The 22,170-nt window shown below is 35.4% G+C and overlaps 1 protein-coding gene across 6 annotated transcripts in view; it reads left to right on the forward strand.

Annotated features, from left to right (window-relative positions):
- Nucleotides 1–22,170, forward strand: part of RPS6KC1 (ribosomal protein S6 kinase C1) — a 229,085-nt gene that overhangs the window by 65,753 nt on the left and 141,162 nt on the right. For all 6 annotated transcript variants that reach the window (XM_082471434.1, XM_082471433.1, XM_082471439.1 and 3 more), the window contains 2 exons: nt 1,083–1,198; nt 13,875–13,968. In XM_082471434.1, coding sequence (XP_082327560.1) covers nt 1,083–1,198; nt 13,875–13,968 — 210 coding nt within the window. The remainder of the gene's footprint in view (nt 1–1,082; nt 1,199–13,874; nt 13,969–22,170) is intronic.

A 22,170-nucleotide genomic window follows, 5' to 3' on the forward strand; every position in this document is an offset into this window, starting at 1 on the left:
TTTCCGTACTTTATAGTTATATTAAATACTTATTGAGCTACCGCAAGAAGTGTGGCACTGCAAAAGTAACCTCTTTTCTCTTTGTACTCTCAGATGTAGTTTAATGCTTTGACTAAAGCAAGTGAGGGCTCTGTTTTAATCCATCTGTTTCTTTTTTTCCTCCCTTTCTTTCATTTGCTTCTTTGTAGTGATAACTGCAAAGGAGTTGACTTATTTCCAATAAGTTGTGGTGCCTATAACTAGGAATCTCTTTATACCTCAGTTTTCTATTAAGATTTTGCAAAGCCACTTAAGTATGGGATGTGGTACTCTTTTGATTTTGTATTTTTTTAAACCTAAATTGCAATCAGTATGATACATGGCATGTGACAGATGCCAACCGGTAATCTTATCTGAGAGTAGTACAAAATGGTCATATTTGAAAATGTCTTATCATCATTCAAATTGTATATATCATTAAAAAAAATTCTTTGAAAACCACCTTTCGATCACCTTGCAAACCAGAGCTCACTGTGCTGTGTGTGTTCTCTTTTTTCTCACAAATGTGCTTTCATGTACACTGACAGCATCACACATGGAGTTTGGCTTGAAAGCTTTTTGCTTCAAGCTGAGGTTTTTGACCCCACTGACATACAGATGTTCTCGTAATTTTCTCTCTTCAGCTCCGTTTATAAATCAAAAAAGAGTGGGAAAGGGAAAATTATATGAGTAATGACAGTATTAAATTACTATAGAAAACCATTTGAGTTCTTTATTAATTCTCCTTTCAACTTTAGTTTCAAATTACCGGTTTCTTAAATGGTAAGTTTTTTATATTGACAGGCTTTAGATTATGACTGCATTATTTATTTGCTAGTTGACACCTCTGCCTCTTGTTTTATCAGAAACATTATTTTCTTTTCTGGTGGGAGCACTACTGATTCCAGTTGTAGAGACTAGATTTGACTTCAGGAGGTTGCCTGATAAGCACAGCAAGTAGGCAGTGATAGGCCTGCTGCTGCTTTCTAAATTGTGAACATAAACTAACATAAATCAGTGTTTGGTCTTTCTTTCCTTAAGTGTTGATTCTTATTTAATTCTAGGACGATTTGATGAAACTGTTATTGAAGAGAGGAGACAGTGTGCTGAAGATCTGCTACAGTTCTCTGCCAATATTCCTGCTCTGTATAACAGTAAACAGCTTGAAGATTTTTTCAAGGTTTGGTGTTCTTTCTGGAATATTTTGTATTTTATTAAATCTCTTTGTTTTCTAATTTGTAGTAAAGCAAGATTCAAGGTTTTTTTAAAACAAAATGTCATTTACTTTTGAATTTCATTATTCACTGAAATAAGTAGAAGTTAATAGCTAAATAACAATGTCTATGGCATGTCTTCTATTTCTCATGTAGAACTGTATATGATTTTCGATTCACAGATTTAAAAAAAATTGATGCTGAGGGTTTAGAGGTTATCTAATTCACTCCATCATAATTCAAATACATTAAAATGTTTAAATATGATGAAACTCCAGTAGTTATCTTCACTTTTTGAGGTGTCTTTCAGTAGTAGACTTCTTTTCTATTAGTCTATATTAAATTTGTTCTAATTAGACTAAGCTATGTAAAGATAGAACAAAAATAGTCACCGTTCAACTTAAAGAGGTAGACTAGTACAAGTTGTATTACCACAGATGTTTGGATAGTAGTGTTTTAAGTTTCTTGACACGTAATGCCTTCATTCTGAGTTCATTATCATTTTATTTATTTATTTATTTTTGGCTGTGTTGGGTCTTCGTTTCTGTGAGCGGGCTTTCTCTAGTTGCGGCGAGTGGGGGCCACTCTTCATCGCGGTGTGCGGGCCTCTCACTGTCGCGGCCTCTCTTGTTGCGGAGCACAGGCTCCAGACGTGCAGGCTCAGTAGTTGTGGCTCACGGGCTTTGTTGCTCCACGGCATGTGGGATCTTCCCAGACCAGGGCTCGAACCCGTGTCCCCTGCATTGGCAGGCAGACTCTCAACCACTGCGCCACCAGGGAAGCCCTCATTATCATTTTAAATAATAATTTTCTAGCTTATTTTGTATTGAACCTGTGCTAGTTGTCGGCTAATATCAATGTCTTTATTTATAATATTAATGTCTTTTCCTATTGCATTTAGCTCTCTAGAAAAAAGCTAGATGATTGTGCCATAATTATTTTTTCCCTTCTTTAACTAAAAATCTACTCAATTGTACATATGTCATTTCTTAGACCATATAGGCAGCAAGATATATGAGGATCTTACAAAAGGATATACCAAAGGATCTACAAAAGGAATTTATTTTTTATGACCTATTTTAGTTTACTGAAGGAAGTTGATCTTTTGAAAGATATTATAAACTTATGACTTAGAAATAGAAAGAGTAGTAGAAAAGTTTGTAGTAGCAATAAGATTCTTGCTGATTGACTTCATTGCTTAATTTTTCATTACTCTGCAAATGCGGCTGAGATGATAAATTTGGCTTCTGCTCATGACCTAATGCAGATATTTAGGATAAAAGGCCAAGTCAAATTGATACAGTATTTAGCTCTTTACTAAATACAGCTGTTTCTATGTGGCAGCAAGTCTATGCTTCTAGAAAAAGGCAGCATTATTTATTATTATTTCTTTAATTAATTTTTTTGGCTGCATTGGGTCTTCGTTGCTGCACTTGGGCTTTCTCTAGTTGTGGCGAGCGGGGGCTACTCTTCATTGTGGTGGGCGGGCTTCTCATCGTGGTGGCTTCTCTTGCTGCGGAGCACGGGCTCTAGGCGCGCGGGCTTCAGTAGTTGTAGCACGCGGGCTCAGTAGTTGTAGCACACGGGCTCAGTAGTTGCGGCTCCCGGGCTCTAGTGCGCAGGCTCAGTAGTTGTGGCGCACGGGCTTAGTTGCTCTGTGGCATGTGGGATCTTCCCGGACCAAGGCTCGAACCCGTGTCCCTGCACTGGCAGGTGGGTTCTTAACCACTGTGCCACCAGGGAAATCCCATGGCAGCATTACTAAGCAAGAAGAATATTGCTCTATAGAAATTGTGAAAGGCAGTCTCGGAAATTAACACATGCCAAGGGCTATAAAAGGGATATAGGGGTCAGATCATAGACTGAACAATTTAAATGAAAGCTAGCTGCTCATTCTATTTCTTTTGGGTCTGGGAATTCCTAATTGTAACTGTTGCTGGAAGACACTTATTTTTAGGCTTTGTGGAATGAGAAACAAAAGGAAAGGAAAAAAAAATTGGGCAGTTTAAGAGAAGTCAAGCTAGTCTTGGAAAATATTTGGAAATATCTTAAGCAGTGTGCTTGGCAGGAGAGAGATACTGATTTGGTAATATCACAACAGTGATGCTTAGTTTCTTTACGTAGAGATCAGTAAATATGGTCTTTGAAGGTTATTTAGCTCCAAGTAAACAATAACAACAGCAAAACTCACCATATTATCTTAAACAAGAAAAGGGTTTATTTGTCTCATACAACAAAGTTTCTTTTTCCACATATATATATATTTAAAAATTCAGCTATAGTTGATTTACAACATTATATAAGTTTCAGGTATACAACATAATGATTCACAATTTTTAAAGGTTATACTCCATTTATAATTATTATAAAATATTGGCTACATTCCCTGTGTTGTACAATATGTCCTGGTAGCTTATTTATTTTATAGATAGTAGTTTGTACCTCTGAATCCCCTACTCCTATTTTGCTCCTCCCCCCTTTCCCCTCCCCAGTCATAATCACTGTTTCTCTATATCTGAGTCTGTTTCTTTTTTGTTATATTCATCAGTTTGCTTTATTTTTAGATTTCACATATAAGTGATATCATACAGTATTTGTCTTTCTCTTTCTGAGTTATTTCACTAAACATAACACCCTCCGAGTCTATCCATGTTGTTGCAAATGGCAAAATTTCATCCTTTTTTATGGCTGAGTAGTATTCTATTGTATATATACACCACATCTTCTTTATCTGTTCATCTGTTGATGGACACTTAGGTTGCTTCTATATCTTGCCCATTGTAAATAATGCTACTCTGAACATTGGGGTGCATATATCTTTTTTTTTAAACATCTTTGTTGGAGTATAATTGCTTTACAGTGTTGTGTTAGTTTCTGCTGTATAACAAAGTGAATCAGCTATATGCATACTTATGCCCCCATATCCCCTCCCTCTTGCGTCTCCCTCCCACCCTCCTTATCCCACCCCTCTAGGTGGTCGCAAAGCACTGAGCTGATTTCACTGTGCCGTGCAGCTGCTTCCCACTAGCTAGCTATTTTACATTTGGTAGTGTATATATGTCAGTGCTACTCTCTCACTTTGTCCCAGCTTACCCTTCCCCCTCCCCGTGTCCTCAAGTCCATTCTCTATGTCTGTGTCTTTATTCCTGTCCTGCCCCTAGGTTCATCAGAACCATTTTTTTTAAGATTCCATATATATGTGTTAGCGTATGGTATTTGTTTTTCTCTTCTGACTTACTTCACTCTGTATGACAGACTCTAGGTCCATCTACCTCACTACAGATCAAGACAGTATGGTACTGGCACAAAAACAGAAATATAGATCAATGGAACAGGATAGAAAGACCAGAGATAAACCCACACACATATGGTCACCTTATCTTTGATAAAGGAGGCAAGAGTATACAATGGAGAAAAGACAGCCTCTTCAGTAAGTGGTGCTGGGAAAACTGGACAGCTACATGTAAAAGAATGAAATTAGAATACTTCCTAACACCATACACAAAAATAAACTCAAAATGGATTAAAGACCTAATTGTAAGGCCAGACACTATAAAACTCTTAGAGGAAAACATAGGCAGAACACTGTATGACATAAGTCATATATCTTTTTGAATTATGTTTTTGTTTTTTTTGGATGTATTGGAACTGCTGGGTCATATGGTAGTTCTGTTTTTAGTTTTTTGAGAAACCTCCACACTGTTTTCTTCAGTTGCAGCACCAATTTACATTCCCATCAGCAGTGCACAGGGTTCCCTTTTTTCCACATCCTTGCTAACATTTATTATTTGTGGTCTTTTTGATGATAGCCATTCTGACAGGGTGAGGTGATGTCTCATTGTGGTTTTGATTTGCATTTCTCTCGTGATTAATGATGTTAAGCATCTTTTCATGTGCCTGTTGGCCATCTGTATGTCTTTGGAAAAATGTCTATTCAGGTCTTCTGCCCATTTTTTAATTGGGTTGACTGTTTTTTTGATGTTGAGTTGTATGAGCTCTTTATGTATTTTGGATGTTAACCCCTTATTGGTCATATCATTTGCAAGTGTTTTCTCCTAGTCAGTAGGTTGTCTTCTCATTTTGTTGATGGTTTGCTTTGCTATTCAAAAGCTTTTTAGTTTAATTAGGTCCTGTTTGTTTATTTTTGCTTTTGTTTCCTTTGCCTTTGGAAATGGATCCAAAAAATATTGCTATGATTTATGTCAAAGAATGTTCCACCTGTGTATTCTTCTAGGAGTTTTATAGTTTCCAGTCTAACATTTAAGTCTTTAATCCATTTTGAGTTTATTTTTGTATATGATGTGAGAAAATGTTCTAATTTCATTTCATATAGAAAACATATATCAGGGGCTTCCCTGGTGGCGCAGTGGTTGAGAATCTGCCTGCCAATGCAGGGCACACGGGTTCGAGCCCTGGTCCGGGAGGATCCCACATGCTGCGGAGCGGCTAGGCCCGTGCGTCACAACTACTGAGCCTGCGCGCCACAACTACTGAAGCCTGTGTGCCTGGAGCCCGTGCTCCACAACAAGAGAGGCCACCGCAGTGAGAAGCCTGCGCACCACAACGAAGAATAGCCCCCGCTCGCCGCAACTGGGGAGGGCCCGCGCACAGCAACGAGGACCCAACACAGCCAAAAATAAATAAATAAATAAATTTATAAAAAAAAGAAAAGAAAACATATATCAGATAGATATTGAGCAGTGGAATTGCTGAGTCTTATGGTAAGTTTATGTTTTTAAGAAACTGCCAAACTGTTTTCCAGAGTGACTTTACCATTTTACGTTCCCCAGCAATGTATGAAGGCTCTGGTTCTTTTATAACCTCACCAGCACTTGGTATCGTGTGCTTTAAAAAATATAACTACGTGTATAATGGTATCTCACTGTAGTATTAATTTCAATTTCGTAACCTCACCAACACTTGGTATTGTGTGATTTTTTTTTTTTTTCTTTAATTTACTTTTGACTGTGTTGGGTCTTTGTTGCTAGGTGCGGGCTTTCTCTAGGTGCGGCGAGCGGGGGCTACTCTTCGTTGTGATGCGTGGGCTCTAGGGCGCGCAGGCTTCAGTAGTCATGGCACCTGGGCTTTGTTGCTCCGTGGCATGTGGGATCTTCCCGGAGCAGGGATCGAACCCGTGTCCCCTGCATTGGCAGGCGGATTCTTAACCACTGCACCACCAGGGAAGTCCCTGTGTGATTTTTAAATCATAACTATGTGTATGTGTATAATGGTATCTCACGGTAGTATTAATTTCAGTTTGGCTAATGATGTTGAACATGTTTTCATGTGCTTATCTATATGTATTCTTTGGTGAAATGTCTATTAAAATCTGTCCATCTTTTGGTTGAGTTGTTTGTTAATGAGTTCCAAATGTAATCTGGATACAGGTTCTTTATTAGATACGTGATTTGCAAATATTTTCTCCGAATGTATGGCTTGTCTTTTCATTTTCTTAATGGTGTCATTTGATGTGCAAAAGTTTTTAGTTTTGATGAAGTATAATTTACCATTTTTTTTCTTTTTTGAATCATGCTTTTGTTGTCATATCTAAGACCTCTTTGATTAACCCAAAGTCAAGAGAATTTTCTCCTACATTCCTTTCTGGAAGTCTGTGATCCATTTTCAGTTAATTTTTGCGTATAGTGTGAAGTAACAGTCTAAATTAATCTTTTGGCACTTGAATATCAAATAGTCTCAGCACTGTTTGTTGAAAAGACTATCCTTTCCCTATTGAAGTATGTTGGCACTGTTGCTGAAAAAGAATTGACTATACATGTAACGCTTTATTTCTGGACTTTTGACATCTTCTGTTGATTTATGTGCCTGTTCTTTTACCAGTACATACTCTCTTGATTACTGTAGCTTTATAATATGTTTTGAAATCAGAAAGTGTAAGTTTTCCCACTTTATTTGTATTTTTTCAAAGATGTTACAGCAATTTTGATTCCTTTGAATTTTCATAAAATGTTTTAGTATCAGCTTGTCCATATCAACAGAAAATTCTGATGAAATTTTGATTGGAATTGTATTAAATCTGTAGTTCAGTTTGGGGAGAATTGTTATCTTAACAATATTGTCTTCTAATCTATGAACATGAAATAACTCACCATTTATTTGTGTTCTTTAATTTGTCTCAGCAATGTTTTGCCATTTTCAGGTATAAGTCTGGCACTTCTTTTGTTAAATTTATTACTAAATATTTTATTCTTTTGTGGCTATTATGAATGGAATTATATTTTTTCATTTAGCATTATACTTTAAAGGTTTATCCATGTTATAGCCAGTATCCATATTTCATTCCTTTTTTTATACTTCTTATAATATTCCTTTGTATGGATCCATGGATATACTAAATTTTGTTTATCCATTCATCAGTTGATGCACATATAGGTTGTCTTCTCCTTTTGACTATTATGAATGATGCTGTTATGAATACTGGCATATAAGTTTTTGTGTGGACATATTTTTTCATTTCTCTTAGGTATATACCTAGGAGTGGAATTGATGTGGGAAGATTTTAAATTTCTAATTCAGTTCATTTTCTTGTTGTAGGTCTATTCTAATTTTCTCTTTCTTCTTGAATCAGCTTGTTAACTTGTATCTTCCTAGGAGTTTTCATCTAAATTCTATACTTTGTTCATAGTGTTCCTTACAATGTTTTTAATTTCTATAGGTATGGTAGTGATGTCCCCTCTTTCATTCATGATTTTGGTAATTTGTGTCTTATCTATTTTTTCTTGACCTGTCTAGCTAAAAGTTTGATATTTTTGTTGATCTTTTCAAAGGATCAACTTGGTTTCATTGATTTTTTTTCTCTATTTTTCTATTTCATTTCACTGATTTCTGTTCTAAACTCTGTTTCCTTCCTTTTGCATGCTTTGGGTTTACTTTGCTCTTTATCTAATTCTTTAATTCCTTAAATTTGAAGCTTAAGTTATTGATTTGAGATGGTTCTTCTTGTCTAACATAGGCATTTACAGCTATAAATTTTCTTCTTAGAATTGTTTGAGCCTCATCCCATAAACTTTTGTTTTCTTTTCACTTTTATTCAGTTCAAAGTATTTTCTGATTACTTTTATGATTTTTCTGTTGACCCATTGGTTATTTGGAAACATGTTCTTTAATTTCCAAATATTTGTGGATTTCTTAAAGTTTCATCTGTTGTTGATTTCTAATTTTGTTTTCTTGTGGTTGTGGTCAGAAAATATACATTGTGGACTTCCCTGGTGGCTCAGTGGTTAAGAATCTGCCTGCCAATGCAAGGGACATGGGTTCAAGCTCTGGTCTGGGAAGATCCCACATGCCACGGAGCAACCAAGCCCATGTGCCACAACTACTGAGCCTGCACTCTAGAGCCTGCGAGCCACAACTACTGAGCCCACATGCCACAACTACTGAAACCCACGTGCCTAGAGCCCGTGTTCCACAACAAGAGAAGACACCGCAATGAGAAGTCTGTGCACCGCAACGAAGAGTAGCCCCCACTCGCCACAACTAGAGAAAGCCCACGCGTAACAATGAAGACTCAACACAGCCAAAAATAAATAAATTTATGAAAGGAAAAAAAAATATACATTGTATGATTTCATTCCTTTAAAATTTACTGAGACCTGATTTATTTCCTAGCAACATTGAAAGGAGCATATATTTTGTTGTCAGGTGGAGTTTTATGTAAATATCTGTTAATTCAAGTTACTTGATAGTGTTGTCTTCTTTATCCTTGCTAATTTTCTGTCTAGTTGTTCTAGCAATTATTGAGATTGAAGTATTGAAGTCTCTATTATTGTTGAATATTCTATTTTTCTTTTCAGTTATGTTAATTTTTACTTTATTTTGGGGCTTTTTTGGCATAGAATGGTTATATCTTCCTGATGAATTGATTTTCTTAACCTTATGAAATGCCCCTCTTTCTAGTAATATTTATTGTCTTAAAGTCTGTTTTGTGTGATTTTAATATAGGCACTCTAGGTTTCTTACAGTTGCATGGTACCTTTCTTTTATTCTTTTGCTTTCAGTCTGTTTGTATTATTGAATCTAAAGGGTACTCTTATGTGCACTATATATAGTTTAATCCTGTTTTTTTATTCAGTCTGTAAATTGCTGTTGTTGATTTTGGTATTTAGTCCTTTTATATTTAATTATTGATAAGATTGAATTTTTGTCTGCCATTTTGCTATTTGTTATATGTCTCATTTTTTGTTCTTTTGTTTTTCTACTTTATACCACCTTTTGTATTAAATAGGTATTGTTTATTATACCACTTAAATTCTTTTTTTTTAGGTGTGTGTTTTTAAAAGTTATAGTCTTACTGTTTGCTCTAGGGATTAAAATATGCACTTTTACTTATGACAGTTTACTTGAGAAGAATACTAACTTAATTCCAGTAAAATATAGAAAGTTTGCTCCATAGAGCTCTATTTACTCCTCCTTTTTTGTTATATTATCGTATACCTCAAATGTAAACTGAACAATACAGTGTTATGATGTCTTTTCAAAGAGTTAAGGGAGGAAAAAGAAGAACATATATTTATGTAGTCTTTTTATTTACCCTCATATTTCCTTTTTTTGGTGTTCTTTATTTGTTCAGGTGGATTTGAATTACCATATGTTGTCATCTCCTTTCATCTTGAAGGATTGTAGTTTCTTTTTTTGTGCAAGGCAGGTTTTCTAGCAATAGAGTCTCCCAGTCCTTGTCTGGAAATGTTTTTATTTACTCATTATTTTAAAAGAATAGTTTGCTGGATGTATAGAATTATTGATTGACAGTTCTTTTTAACAGTTTGAATTTATCATTCCTCTGTCTTTTTTCCTTTATTGTTTTTTTATGTGAAGTCAGCTGTTACTTATACTGTAGTTCCACTGTATAAGTCTTTTTCTGTTGCTTCTTTCTGAATTTAGCCTTTGTCTTTCAACAGTGACTAGCTGGTGATCTGTTTCTGTTTATTTTATTTTGGGTTTAATTTATCTTCTTGTGTTTGTAGATTAATATTTTTGTCAAATTTTGGAAGTTTTCTGCCCTCACCTCTTCAAATATTTTTTTTTCAGCCCTTTTTCCTCTCTCATGTCTGGTACTCTTATTACATGTAAGTTGGTATGCTTGTTATTATCCCACAGCTCTCCCTGGTTCTCTGTTATTATTCAGTTTTTTTCTTATGATGTTCATATTGGATAGTTTCTGTTAATCTTCAAGTTCATTGGTTATTCTTCTTTCTCAAATGTATTGGTGAACTTCTCTAGTGAATTTAAAATTTTGTTACTATACTTTTCAACTCTAGGATTTTCATCTGGTTCTTTTTTTCTTAAAATCAAGATTAATTCACATTACATAAAATACACCAATTAAGGCGTACAGTTCAGTGTTTTTTAGTTTGTTCGCAAGGTCATGCAACCATTATTGCTATCTAATTTCAGAACATTTTTATCACCCCAAAAGAAACATTATATCCGTTAGCATTCGTCCCTCCTACCCCACTTGCCCCAACCCCTAGCAAACACTAATTTACTTTCTGTTTTGATGGATTTGCCTATTCTGGACATGAATGGGATCATACAGTATGTGGCCTTTTGCATCTGACTTGTTTCACATAGCTTAATGTTTTCAAGGTTCATCTGTGTTGTAGCATGTATCAGTACTTAAGTCCTTTTGATGGCTGAATAATATTCCATTAAGTGGATATGAATATACCACATTCTGTGTATCCATTCATCATCACACTTTGCTCTTTCTTTGTATGTCTCATAATTTTGTTGTTGAACACTGAAAAATTTGGATAACATAGCAACTCTATGTTCTAATTTTTTTCCCCTGAGGGTTGTTGCCATTGTTTTATTAGTGTGTTCCGTAACATGTCTGTACGAAATCTGTGTAGTCTGTTTGATGTACAGTGTGTGACTGCTAATATCTCTGCTCAGCTTAAAATCTTTATTGTATTTTTAAACCTGGCTAGGTGCCTTGTATAAGCATAGCTTGGGTCAGCCAGTGATTGGCCTTTGCTTGTACACTTTGTTTCATTAAATGCTTCTCCCTTATGCTGATGATTCTTTGTGTGTTTTCAAGGTTCAAGCAGTTTTAAAGTTTGCCCTGGCTTTTGTTTTCCTTTGGGATCTCTTGCATTTCTCTGCATGCGCACCCTCTCATGGTTTGCCAGGGATTTGCAGATAGCTTGATCTGTCTCTGGTTTTTCCTGCATGGATAGGTAGAGAACTTATTAAGAACCCTTATGGCCATGTTATTTTCTGGATCTTCCTGCTAAATGTCTGGCTAACGTGCTGGTCCTTTGCTTACTACAACTTCATGCTTGCTGAGCCACTGTTCTTGCCATTTGTTTGGCACTAAGATCGCTACTATTATTGATAACACTGTTTTGGGGGGGTACTTTTTTCTGTGCTTAAGTCTAAATCATGCCAGCCTCTTCTGCAAGTGAATCTACTTGTTTTTAAGGCTTGCCTTCCCTTGTATAATTACCATGGCAATCCAGCTGGGAGGGAATATGGGAACAACCTCAGGCAAGAATGTCACAGACCCCCCACAGTTCTCACCCGGGCTTCTGTGGTTTTATGAGTAGCCACTTATTCATTTGCTTTATGTTTTTGGTTAATTTCCAGAGCTCCGAAATGTAAAATTGTTTTGACAGTTTTCTCTAGTTTCATCATTGCCTTTTGGGGGGCATTTGCTGATTTACCACCATATTTGCATGTTCCAGCATATCTGAACTCCTTCCCCCCCCAGATTGACTCTTCATTAATCAAAACCTTTGAGATGCTGTATAATAAGAGTTTCTTTTTACTGCATACTCAGAAACACTAAAAGGTTAATGTTTTTGAACTAGAGATTTAAAGTAGAATTGTGGCATATTTTCCTACTACTTCCCTTAAGTTCCTCTAGAACAGTTTTTGTTATTATTTTGTTTCGTTAAAGATTTATTCTTTATTATCTATTTTGTATAATATTGTTTATTAAATTAGGTAAGTAAAATTTCTGTAGGATTATGAGCTAAAACATTTCTTGCATTCTTCAGTATTTTGTTTTTATCTTATGAGCAGATCTTGTATCAGCTAGTAATAACAAATAAAAATTTGAGTGCTTATTACATTGTTCTAAACACTTTACATCTGTGAAACCTTTTAGTCCTAACAACTCTTTGAGTTAGTTATGTAGATATTATTTCCATTTTATAGGTAGGTAACTTAAAGTCACATACCTGTTAGTGGAAGAGGTAGTTAGTAGTTGAAAGGCACTTTCTACTACGTGAGATTATACCTAAAATCAAATTTGCCTATTAAAATTCTCAGGAATACTTTTACATTTTCATAGGGTTTGGTTTGGATATTGTTTAAAGGATGGCTTAGTCTAGAATAGATACTCTTCTTTTTGGAGAAAAATTCAGTTGCAATCTGTGATTTGAATATTTTAATAAAAAAATAGAATAATGTGATAAAAATTCTTCTAAAAATAATCGTTTTCAAAGTTTCAGTTCACTTAAAACTCAGGGAAGTAAAATTTGATCATTTGAGAGGGACCATTTCAAATTTCTCTTCCTTAAAGATGAACTGGCAGGGAGACTTGATTAGGTAAAGATAGTTGTTAGGGGCGGGGGAAGGATAGTTGTTGAGTTCTTTGTTCTGACACAGAGAGGAAATAGGGGTCTTGTATTTCTCTTGGGTTTTGCTATCCTGGTAATAGTGTTTGGGGGTATAGAACTGTTGGTGGAAGGTAAAAGGAAATATGTTAAAGAGCAGAAGAGCTATTATTTTAATTAGTTATAGTTATTTAAGGGTTATAAACCTTTATATATGTGATTGGAGCATTCAGTCCATAAAGCCACAGCACAAAATCACACCACACCACTTGCCTGATAGAGCGTTCTCTAGTTGCACACAGAGTAAGAGAAAATAATCTTTTCAGGCCTGAGTTTTCAAACTTAAATATAGAATTAAAATGATGGTCACATGGATAAATCAGTTTTATATTTATTAAAAATGTATCTCTTTAATAAAATATCTTAAATTTATTTAGTCTTATGTACATTGCATTCAAATGATTCTCGAATATAAGGCACTTCTCGGATCACTTGAGGTGCTGTGTTGTATGTTGTAGTTTTTAATTTGGTAAAATTAAATGACTTCCTAATGGAGTCCATCATTTATCATTAATTAGAAAGACTAGTGACTACTAAGGATACTGAGTAATACCCACCACTTTAGCTGGTGGGCTTTTTCTTTTTCTGCATTTTTTTTAATGAGTACTTTTGGTAGATTTAAAATAACATGCTTTTATAAAAAGCCACACATTATTAAAAACATTGTAAAATTCCTGTTGAATTTTTAAATAATAGGCTATGTTTTAGAACAGTTTAGGCTTACGGAAAAATTATGCAGAAAGTGTAGAGTTTTCCCATAGATTCCCCTTTCTCCCTCACAGTTTCCCCTATTATTAACATCTTTCCCTGGTGTGGTACATTTGTTACATTTGATGAACCAATATTGATATTCCTATTGATTTTTTAAAAGTACTTGTAATCTAGTTTAATAGATGAACATTTTTGTAATTCTTGTACATAGGTGAGATAACCATTGTTCTCATAACTGATTTTTTAAAATACTCATATCGACAATGAAGAACAGTTACTTTGGTCTTTTTAGGGTGGAATAATCAATGATGGTTCTGAATTGATTGGTCCCGTTGAAGCTTATTCGGATTCCCTCATTGATAGCTTTCCTGAATGTACTACAGAAGGTAAGAGATTTAAATTTTTTTTTTCATTTCAGTGGTTTTGATTGCAACAGACTATAAATCATAGCTACATTGCCACACTTAGATGGATATAGGAATTTGAGAGTATTTCACTAATTCTAAGGTATTTTTTTCCCTCATGTTTTAACGTCACTGATATTGAGTACATAATACTGGGTTGATGATATCTTACATTTAATAGACAGCTTTTTTCTTTCTTAGTGATGTATAAAATAATGATTTGTCCTACAATTAATGGCTTCTTAGATTTGATGAAATGTGGTATAATGAGTGTTCAGAATTTGTGTTGTCTAGTATAAGAATGCCTTGCTAAAGTTTATTTAGCAGCATCTGACTATCAGACAATAAATTCCAAGACTGGCTTTAAAAGTTTAGTCATGCACCAGAAAGAATAAATCTAAGGCAGTTTTAGTGTTTTTGATATATTTTATAATAACATGAGCCTAAACCAAAGCAATTTTTGTACTTTTAATCACTTTAATTCAAGAATGCTTAATCTCTTGTTTTATTCCTCTATTAAGCCATCTTTGAATTTTTATGAAGATTTAAAATACATATTTTGGTCTTTGAATTTCCTTAGCTAGTTTTCTTCCAGAAAATATTTTGGAATTAAAAAGAGAGAGACTTGGGGATAGGGTGGGAAGAGTCTTTAAAAATACGTAATTAGATTTGTTTGAGGTGGCTTAGGTTTGGTTTATATAAAGGAAAAATCATAGACTAGATAATATTTCTTGATCTCTTTCATGAGTAAGAATTTATGGTAGAGGAGAATGGTGTATGACTCTAACATGGGAGGTAGCCATGATCTCACTGTAGTGATGTTTTTGTGGGGATGTGTACTGATGTCATACAGTGACAGACACATTGACATAGATCTATTGCAGTAATTCCCATCATGTTTTGGTAGGAACAACAAGTTCCCATCCATTGTGTGGGCTGATGCACTTAAAATTTATTTTTCTTTTGGTGGTACCACATTGAGAAGTGATTAGCTTTTCTTGTTTTTCACAATGGCTCGCATTGACTTAAAAGCACAGTCCATTAATTTACACCTACTGTTCTGTGACCTTAGGGGGGACCTTAGGCCCAGGGGTCTCCCTTGGGTCCTCAATATCTTTGACTCCGTCCTGAATTAGCTAAGGTCATAGAAAAACATTGTTGATAGTAATTTTATTTTATAGTCCATCAGGTTTGTTGGAGGAAAAAAAATCTATTCTCCACGACCTATTTTGATCTGAGATCCTTGCTAGGCTTTGGAAAATCTAATCACTGCTTGAGTTCCTAAGGTGACTCTGTTTCTAGAACTAGTTTCCTTGGAGGGTGACTTTCCTGGGATAACCTGATCTGGGTGTTGCCTCAGAGATACACTCCTACTCCTGAGAAGGAAGGAGAGGGCATTTTCTGCCTGTAAATGTGCTGATTTGGTGACGTCCAAGAGAGGACAAGTAGGAGAGTTAGATTTGTGGGAGAGTATTCAGTGAGGAGTACTGTTCTTGAAAATTACAGAATGTTTCTTTTCTCTCTTTGTTTTTTGATGCAGAAATTGAAGAGTATTTGATTTGGGGATGGTTATATTCTTTGATATCCTTGATAAGTCTTTATTACCTAGGTAGGAGTCAACCATGGTGAGAGAAGGGTGTCCCAGAAGCCTATTTGAGTATAAGGTAATCAGGGATGGGAGTGGTGCAGAGGTCTTTTGCCTTAGTTTAGGAGAGAAGGGGAGGAGCATTATTATTAGGATGACTTTCCTTGGGATGGTGTTGTAAAATGTGGAAGCTGTTCGGAATAAAAAGGTGGCTGTATTGATATTAAAGGAGATATAACCTAAGGTAGATTATAGCTCTAACTTTATAAGCTAGGGTGAGCTTATAATTTATTGTCCAAACTGAGACACTTCTGAGAATTAAAGAAGATGCTACTGTACTTATTGTACGCCAAGACAACAAGCATAAACCAACAAGCTGGGCAAACTGGGTGAATGGGCCACCCTACCTACAGCAGAGGTAGAGTATATTTGTTTCAGGGTTTATCTTTGATGCTTCAAAAAGATGAGTTTTCCTTGGAAGCAGTTATCATTTAGGAATATGCTTTTATGAGGGAAATTGGGGGCAACATTTCTGTTAAAAACACAGAAAAAGACTTAATGGTACCTAAAAGTAATACTGAAATTTTATCCTTTCAGTGCATAGTTTAGTTTTCTAACTATATTACCATCTCTAAAACACACTGTGATCCTTGAAGAATGAAAAACATGGAACTGGAAATGCTGTTAATGTATATGTTTTTTACCCCCTCCCTTTAAAAGCCTCTATGCCTGGCTAATTAATGCTGCTGAAAGATACCTGTTGACAAATACAGCTTGGAGTGTCAGACAACTTGCAAATTCATTGTTATTTGAGAGGAAAAATGACTTTTAAATATCATGAGATTGTCTGGCATACTAGACAAGTGGAAGATTTACTTTCATACCAAAAGGTCTGCAAACCACAGAGACAACCAAGGGAGAGGGCCTCTAGTAGGAAAAGAACAGGGAAAGCTGGCAGCCAGCCAAGCCCCACAGGTATGCAGTGAAATGGAAGGTTGTAGAGGGATTGTGGTGGCAAATGCTTGAGATTTGAATTCAGAGCCAAAATGTGAGGAGGTGATTTTCTCCATAACAGCTCCTCTGAGTGTAGTATTTTAAATGGTGTTTTGAAGGTGGATTCATTTTTCATACTTGTGATTTAGTTTGCCAGTGGAGTGAGCCAGAAGGGCAAATCTTAATATATAGTCTGCTGTGCCAAGGTCCTTCAGTTAGAGTTAGAGTGACAGAGAACATATGTAGAGGCAAAGTGATCATCATTTTTTTTTTTTTTTTTTTTTCCTGAACAGAATTAGGTTTTTATTTGTATCCTATTTCAGAGACATTACACGTACAGTTTTTCCTACTTAACACTCTTGATTTGTTACATGTCTCTCTGGATCTTCCTTATGCAATCCTACTGGCATTTTCCACTGATAAAAATTATAGTCATTTCGAATCACATTTTAAAGGAAATTATGTATAAAAGTGTTGTGTGGTTTTCCTATGGATCATTTATGCAGAGTGGAGCACAAATTGAGAGTTCAATTCAAAAAATAAAACAAAAAAGCAAAGGTTTCCTTACATTGGTGCATTGCAGAGTGTGAATATTGGTTTAGATGAATGTAATCGTAGAAATCAAATATGGGCATGGGGAAACATTACCTGTTGCTCACTTAGCATTGATTTGTAGTGGCAGCAGGTTTAGATAAAATCTGTGTGATCATCATTTTTATTAGTATCATAAAATGCAATCAACAGGTCTTACTTAATTTACCTTGAAAGAAAGTTTTCTAAGGAAAATGTAAAGAATTGGGTTAGTGGATTTAAAAAAAAAATTCATTATTTTATAGTATAGTATGATAGAGGAAACCTCTTTAAGGTTTCATAAAACCAATAATTTGGTAATTAACTGCTAGATGTATTTTATCTAATATGAAATTGAAAATTATAAAATTATTCAGTAGGTTTTTAGATAAGATGTTAATGTTTTATGTTTTTAAAATGAAATGCTGGTTGCTCTTTATCTCCTTTGTTCAGTGAAATTAAACTATATTTTCTCAAAGATGAAAGAAGATTTAATTGATTGTTAACATCTTATTTCCTTTTTAAAATTCCATCTTTTTGTTGAATTAAACTTAGCTATAAAGTTACTGTGACATTAGTGGAAACCTGGCCAAAATGGTGCATGGGAATTGAGCTTCTTGATATGTTTCTCTCATCTGTTGGCCTGTTGGAAGGATGTAGGTTGCTTTACTGCCATGTTGGCCTTGGTATTGGAGCCTTTGATGTTGGTATAAGCTCATCTGGTAAACTGTGTCATTTCCTCTTCCTAGTACATTACTTGACTTCTTTTGCAGTTTTGGGAGGGACATTTTCCAGGTGTATGCAGCAAATAAGAGAAAATAATTAGGTGATCATAACCACTGGAGAGATCCGCTTTTTATATGTAGCATATCTTTAAGAATAAATATTCTTAAATGTCTCCTGGAGTAGTCAAATTTACCTTTTTTTTTCTTTTTGCCTGTAAGTTGTGGAGTAAGAGCTCCCTAAGTGCTCATTGTAACAATTGTAGACACAAGAAAGGATCTGTTAAGCGGTCTTGAATTAACTATTTTTAGAGTAAATGAGATGTATATTTTGAAAATAGCATCTATTGCTAGTCTATGTAAGGGACCTCTTTAAATCACTTTCAGTTCAAGATTTGTGTATTTATTTGGTTGCAGGGTAATAATTTCTATTATGTAGGTAAGCACAAAGATGACAAAATATAGAAAGCCTAATTAAAAGTAATTTAAATTTAAAGTAGAATTTAGTGCAAATGTCCACTAGGTGGCACCATGAGAACTGTAAATCTTGTTACTGGGCTAATTCTAGGCCCTCCTGTATTACTTTCGAGCGTGCTTATTCAGTTTGAAGTTCCTTTTTCTCTTAAGTGCTTATCTACTTAACTCTTATTCACTGTCCATTATTAGTTGAATTTCCTTTGGTGGAGAAGTTGAAAATAAATAGGAAAAAAAAGAATAAGTTATTATTCTCAAGATAAGCACAAATGAGAATGTGTCATTGTGGTTATGTGTGCATATAAAACAAATGACACAAATTTTAAGTATTGACCCTTAACAACTCTAGGGCTATTGAGGATAACGTTGGATATTAAGAGTTTAGCAGTCGGGTGGGGCAAATAAAAAATTCATTATATTAATATGTTGTGGGAATGGGTTTTAGAATAGAAGGAACATTGGGAATGATATAGGTAAATCTCTTATCTTGCAATTAAAAATTGGAATTTCAGAGAAGTTAAACCAGGTGCCTAAGGCAGTCACGGCACTCCAGATATTTAATAGCAATCACAGAACTGTATTTTGAAATGAGATTTAATTTTATATAGGGGAAGGCAGTGAGAATACATATTTGGTATAGAAAGCTCAGTGTGAGTTACTTATGTGCTGGTAACAGGTTTGATTTGCAGAGTAGATTATGGAGAGTAGCAGCAGAAAAAGTTCATTAGGTAGAAATGGAAGCGAACTCATAGATCTTTGTTGTTCATGATAAGGTAACAGTATTAGGGTTGTAATTGTGATTGATTTATTGTTTTATGAGTTTACTCTTTTTTTAAAGCAAATATGCAGTAGATATTCTGATGTTCTTTTTATAAAATTTCAACGGTGAAACAAAGACATGTATCGAGGACATTATAAAAATGTGAAATGTCAAAGGAATGGTTCTTTTTAGTAACAATAGCTATTATTGAATGATGAGTTGGTAATCAAGTACAGACTTTTTTTATTGTGGGTGTTTTTATTTTTTAAATTTTTATTTATTTATTTATTTATTTTTACATCTTTATTGGAGTATAATTGCTTTACAATGGTGTGTTAGTTTCTGCTGTATAACAAAGTGAATCAGCTATACATATACATATATCCCCATATCCCCTCCCTCTTGCGTCTCCCTCCCACCCTCCCTATCCCACCCCTCTAGGTGGTGACAAAGCACCGAGCTGATCTCCCTGGGCTATGCAGCTGCTTCCCACTAGCTATCTGTTTTACATTTGGTAGTATATATAAGTCCATGTCACTCTCTCACTTCGTCCCAGCTTACCCTTCCCCCTCCCCGTGTCCTCAAGATCATTCTCTACGTCTGCGTCTTTATTCAAGTACAGGAATCTTGACTAACATCAACTTTTAGTTTTAGGTATTCACTTAAAATCATATTTATAAGGGCTCGTTTCTTAATGGAGATTGATATGTATGTCTTCTACCTCAGGGTGACCTTTGTTCTGCTCGTGAGAAATCTTGCTTTGTGTGTGAAGCTTGAGTCATTGCTGCTAGGAAAAGTAGAAATTCCCTTTCATTGACTATGGCAATACTTGAACCTCAGGGCTCAGTGAAAGCTATCAGCTAATAATAATGAGGCCATGTATTTTATATATAGTCGGCCATGAGAGACCACCTGTTGTTCTAAAGGAAACTGATCTCTTTTTTGCAGATGGTCTTCAAATACAGATTTCTGATAGCTTATAGTATAAAGATTTATTCTATGGCAACTCAGCCTTTTCCCCTGGCGCCTGTCTTTCAGAGACGGTGTCCTAGACAGATTACACTACACTGCCCTACTCTGAGCAGTTCAAAGCACAGAAGGTGAGGGTAGGTAGGTGAACTGTTGTAGCTGCTTTTTAACCAGTCGCCTGGGGCCCTCTAATAGCCCTGAGACTTGAATCTCTGTGATATGAACCTGGAGGCAGAACGCTTTCATAGAACCTTTGACTCCCCTCCACCCCCCACCCTTTCCAAAAAAGGCTTAGGTTTTTGACTTGATGGTGTTGGTAAAGGATGCACCTTTTACTCTCATGATGGCCCAGAGGGCCCCTTTAAACATGGATTGACTTCAAGTTGGTTTAACTTTTGACAAATAGTCTCTGTATTGTCAGTTGTTGCCCTGCCTTATCCACAGTGTTCTTGCTACTCACCTTAACTGAGAACCTCTTTCTTGCTTGCAGCTCTCTATCTTACTTGTTAACTTTCTGGGTTTCAGGGAGCTAGTGTCCATTTCATGTGATATTTATATGTGTAGCTTTGTAAAAAAACAGATTAAATGACAGGACTGTGATTTCAAGGAGTTGAGCAAGCACTGTATTAAGTAGATTTACTAAGGATATAAGATGAATAAACTAGGTACTGAGTATTTGCATACCTCTATCTATATTTTTATATTAATTGCTGAGGTGGTAGACGGGGAGTGTTCTTCTTGAGCTGATTGGGGAATTCCCTTCATTGAGAAGAAGGAAGGTAGAAATTGCTTCAATATGGAAGAGAAACATATCAGATAATACTAGATTAGTTGCAGTGTATGGTTGAGGAAATATGATAAGGTTAGGTTTTTCAGGTATATTAGGGTACATCTTAAGAGGAGAATTAAAGGAAGAAAATAAGCAAGGAAGAAGTGCCAGGGGTTAGTCTGCTTTATACAGATCTGTCTTTATAATCATGTCTGTCTTCTCTCTTAAGTTAGATGTTTCTTGGCACTGGCTGCTGGCCATGATTCACACAGGCCTACATTTTATAAATTATGTCTGTATAACATATCTTTATTTACAAACAAATTCCCAGTTTTAGCTCTTGCTATATCTTCTTTGATATCCTTCACATACAGAGCCTTAAGAACTTGTCATACACATACAGCAAATATGATAAGAGTCACCTGCAGTCCCAGCATACAGAGAAAAGTACTGTTAATGTTTAGTGTACCTTCCTAGAGTTTTTTTCTGTGTTTGTGGTTTTAAACTAGAATTATAGTATATATATACTGCTTTGCAGTTTGTTGTTTTTGATTAATAGAGCATGAATGCTTTAGCATTAAATATTCTTCTATAACATAATTTTTAATAACTGTGTAATATTTTATCATAAGGATGTGCCATAATCTCCTATCATTAGGAATTTGTTATTTCCAATTGCACTAATTTTTGTGATGGATATTCTTATGTATGGATCTTTTTTTCATGTCTCTGTTTATTTCTGGTATAAATCGCTGAATTTCTGGGCCAAAGATACCAGCATGTTTTGCATCTGGTATGCATTGCCAAGTTGTCCTCCAAAAAGGTTAAACCAGAGCAAGTCTTTTTGTTTCCTTTTGCTTCTCCTGTTTAGGCTAAAAAATTTCCTCTTCCTAACCTGCTAGTTTTTATGTTTGCTTATTTTGAAACATTCCTCCTTTATAGGTGGATGGCCCTAGAGTCTGTCATACAGAGTGAAGTAAGTCAGAAAGAGAAAAACAAATACCGTATGCTAACACACATATATGCAATGTAAAAAAAAAAAAAAATGTTACTGATGAACCTAGTGGCAGGGCAGGAATAAAGATGTAGACGTAGAGCATTGACTTGAGGACACGGGGTGGGGAGGGGGAAGCTGGGGCAAAGTGAGAGTAGCATTGACATATATACACTACCAAATGTAAAATAGATAGCTAGTGGGAAGCAGCTGCATAGCACAGGGAGATCAGCTCGGTGCTTTGTGACCACCTAGAGGGGTGGGATAAGGAGGGTGGGAGGGAGGCTCAAGAGGGAGGGGATAAGGGGGTATATGTATATGTATAGCTGATTCGCTTTGTTATAAAGC

The sequence above is a fragment of the Balaenoptera physalus genome, assembly GCF_965194825.1.
Source record: "Balaenoptera physalus genome assembly, chromosome: 1".
Taxonomy (NCBI): domain Eukaryota; kingdom Metazoa; phylum Chordata; class Mammalia; order Artiodactyla; family Balaenopteridae; genus Balaenoptera; species Balaenoptera physalus.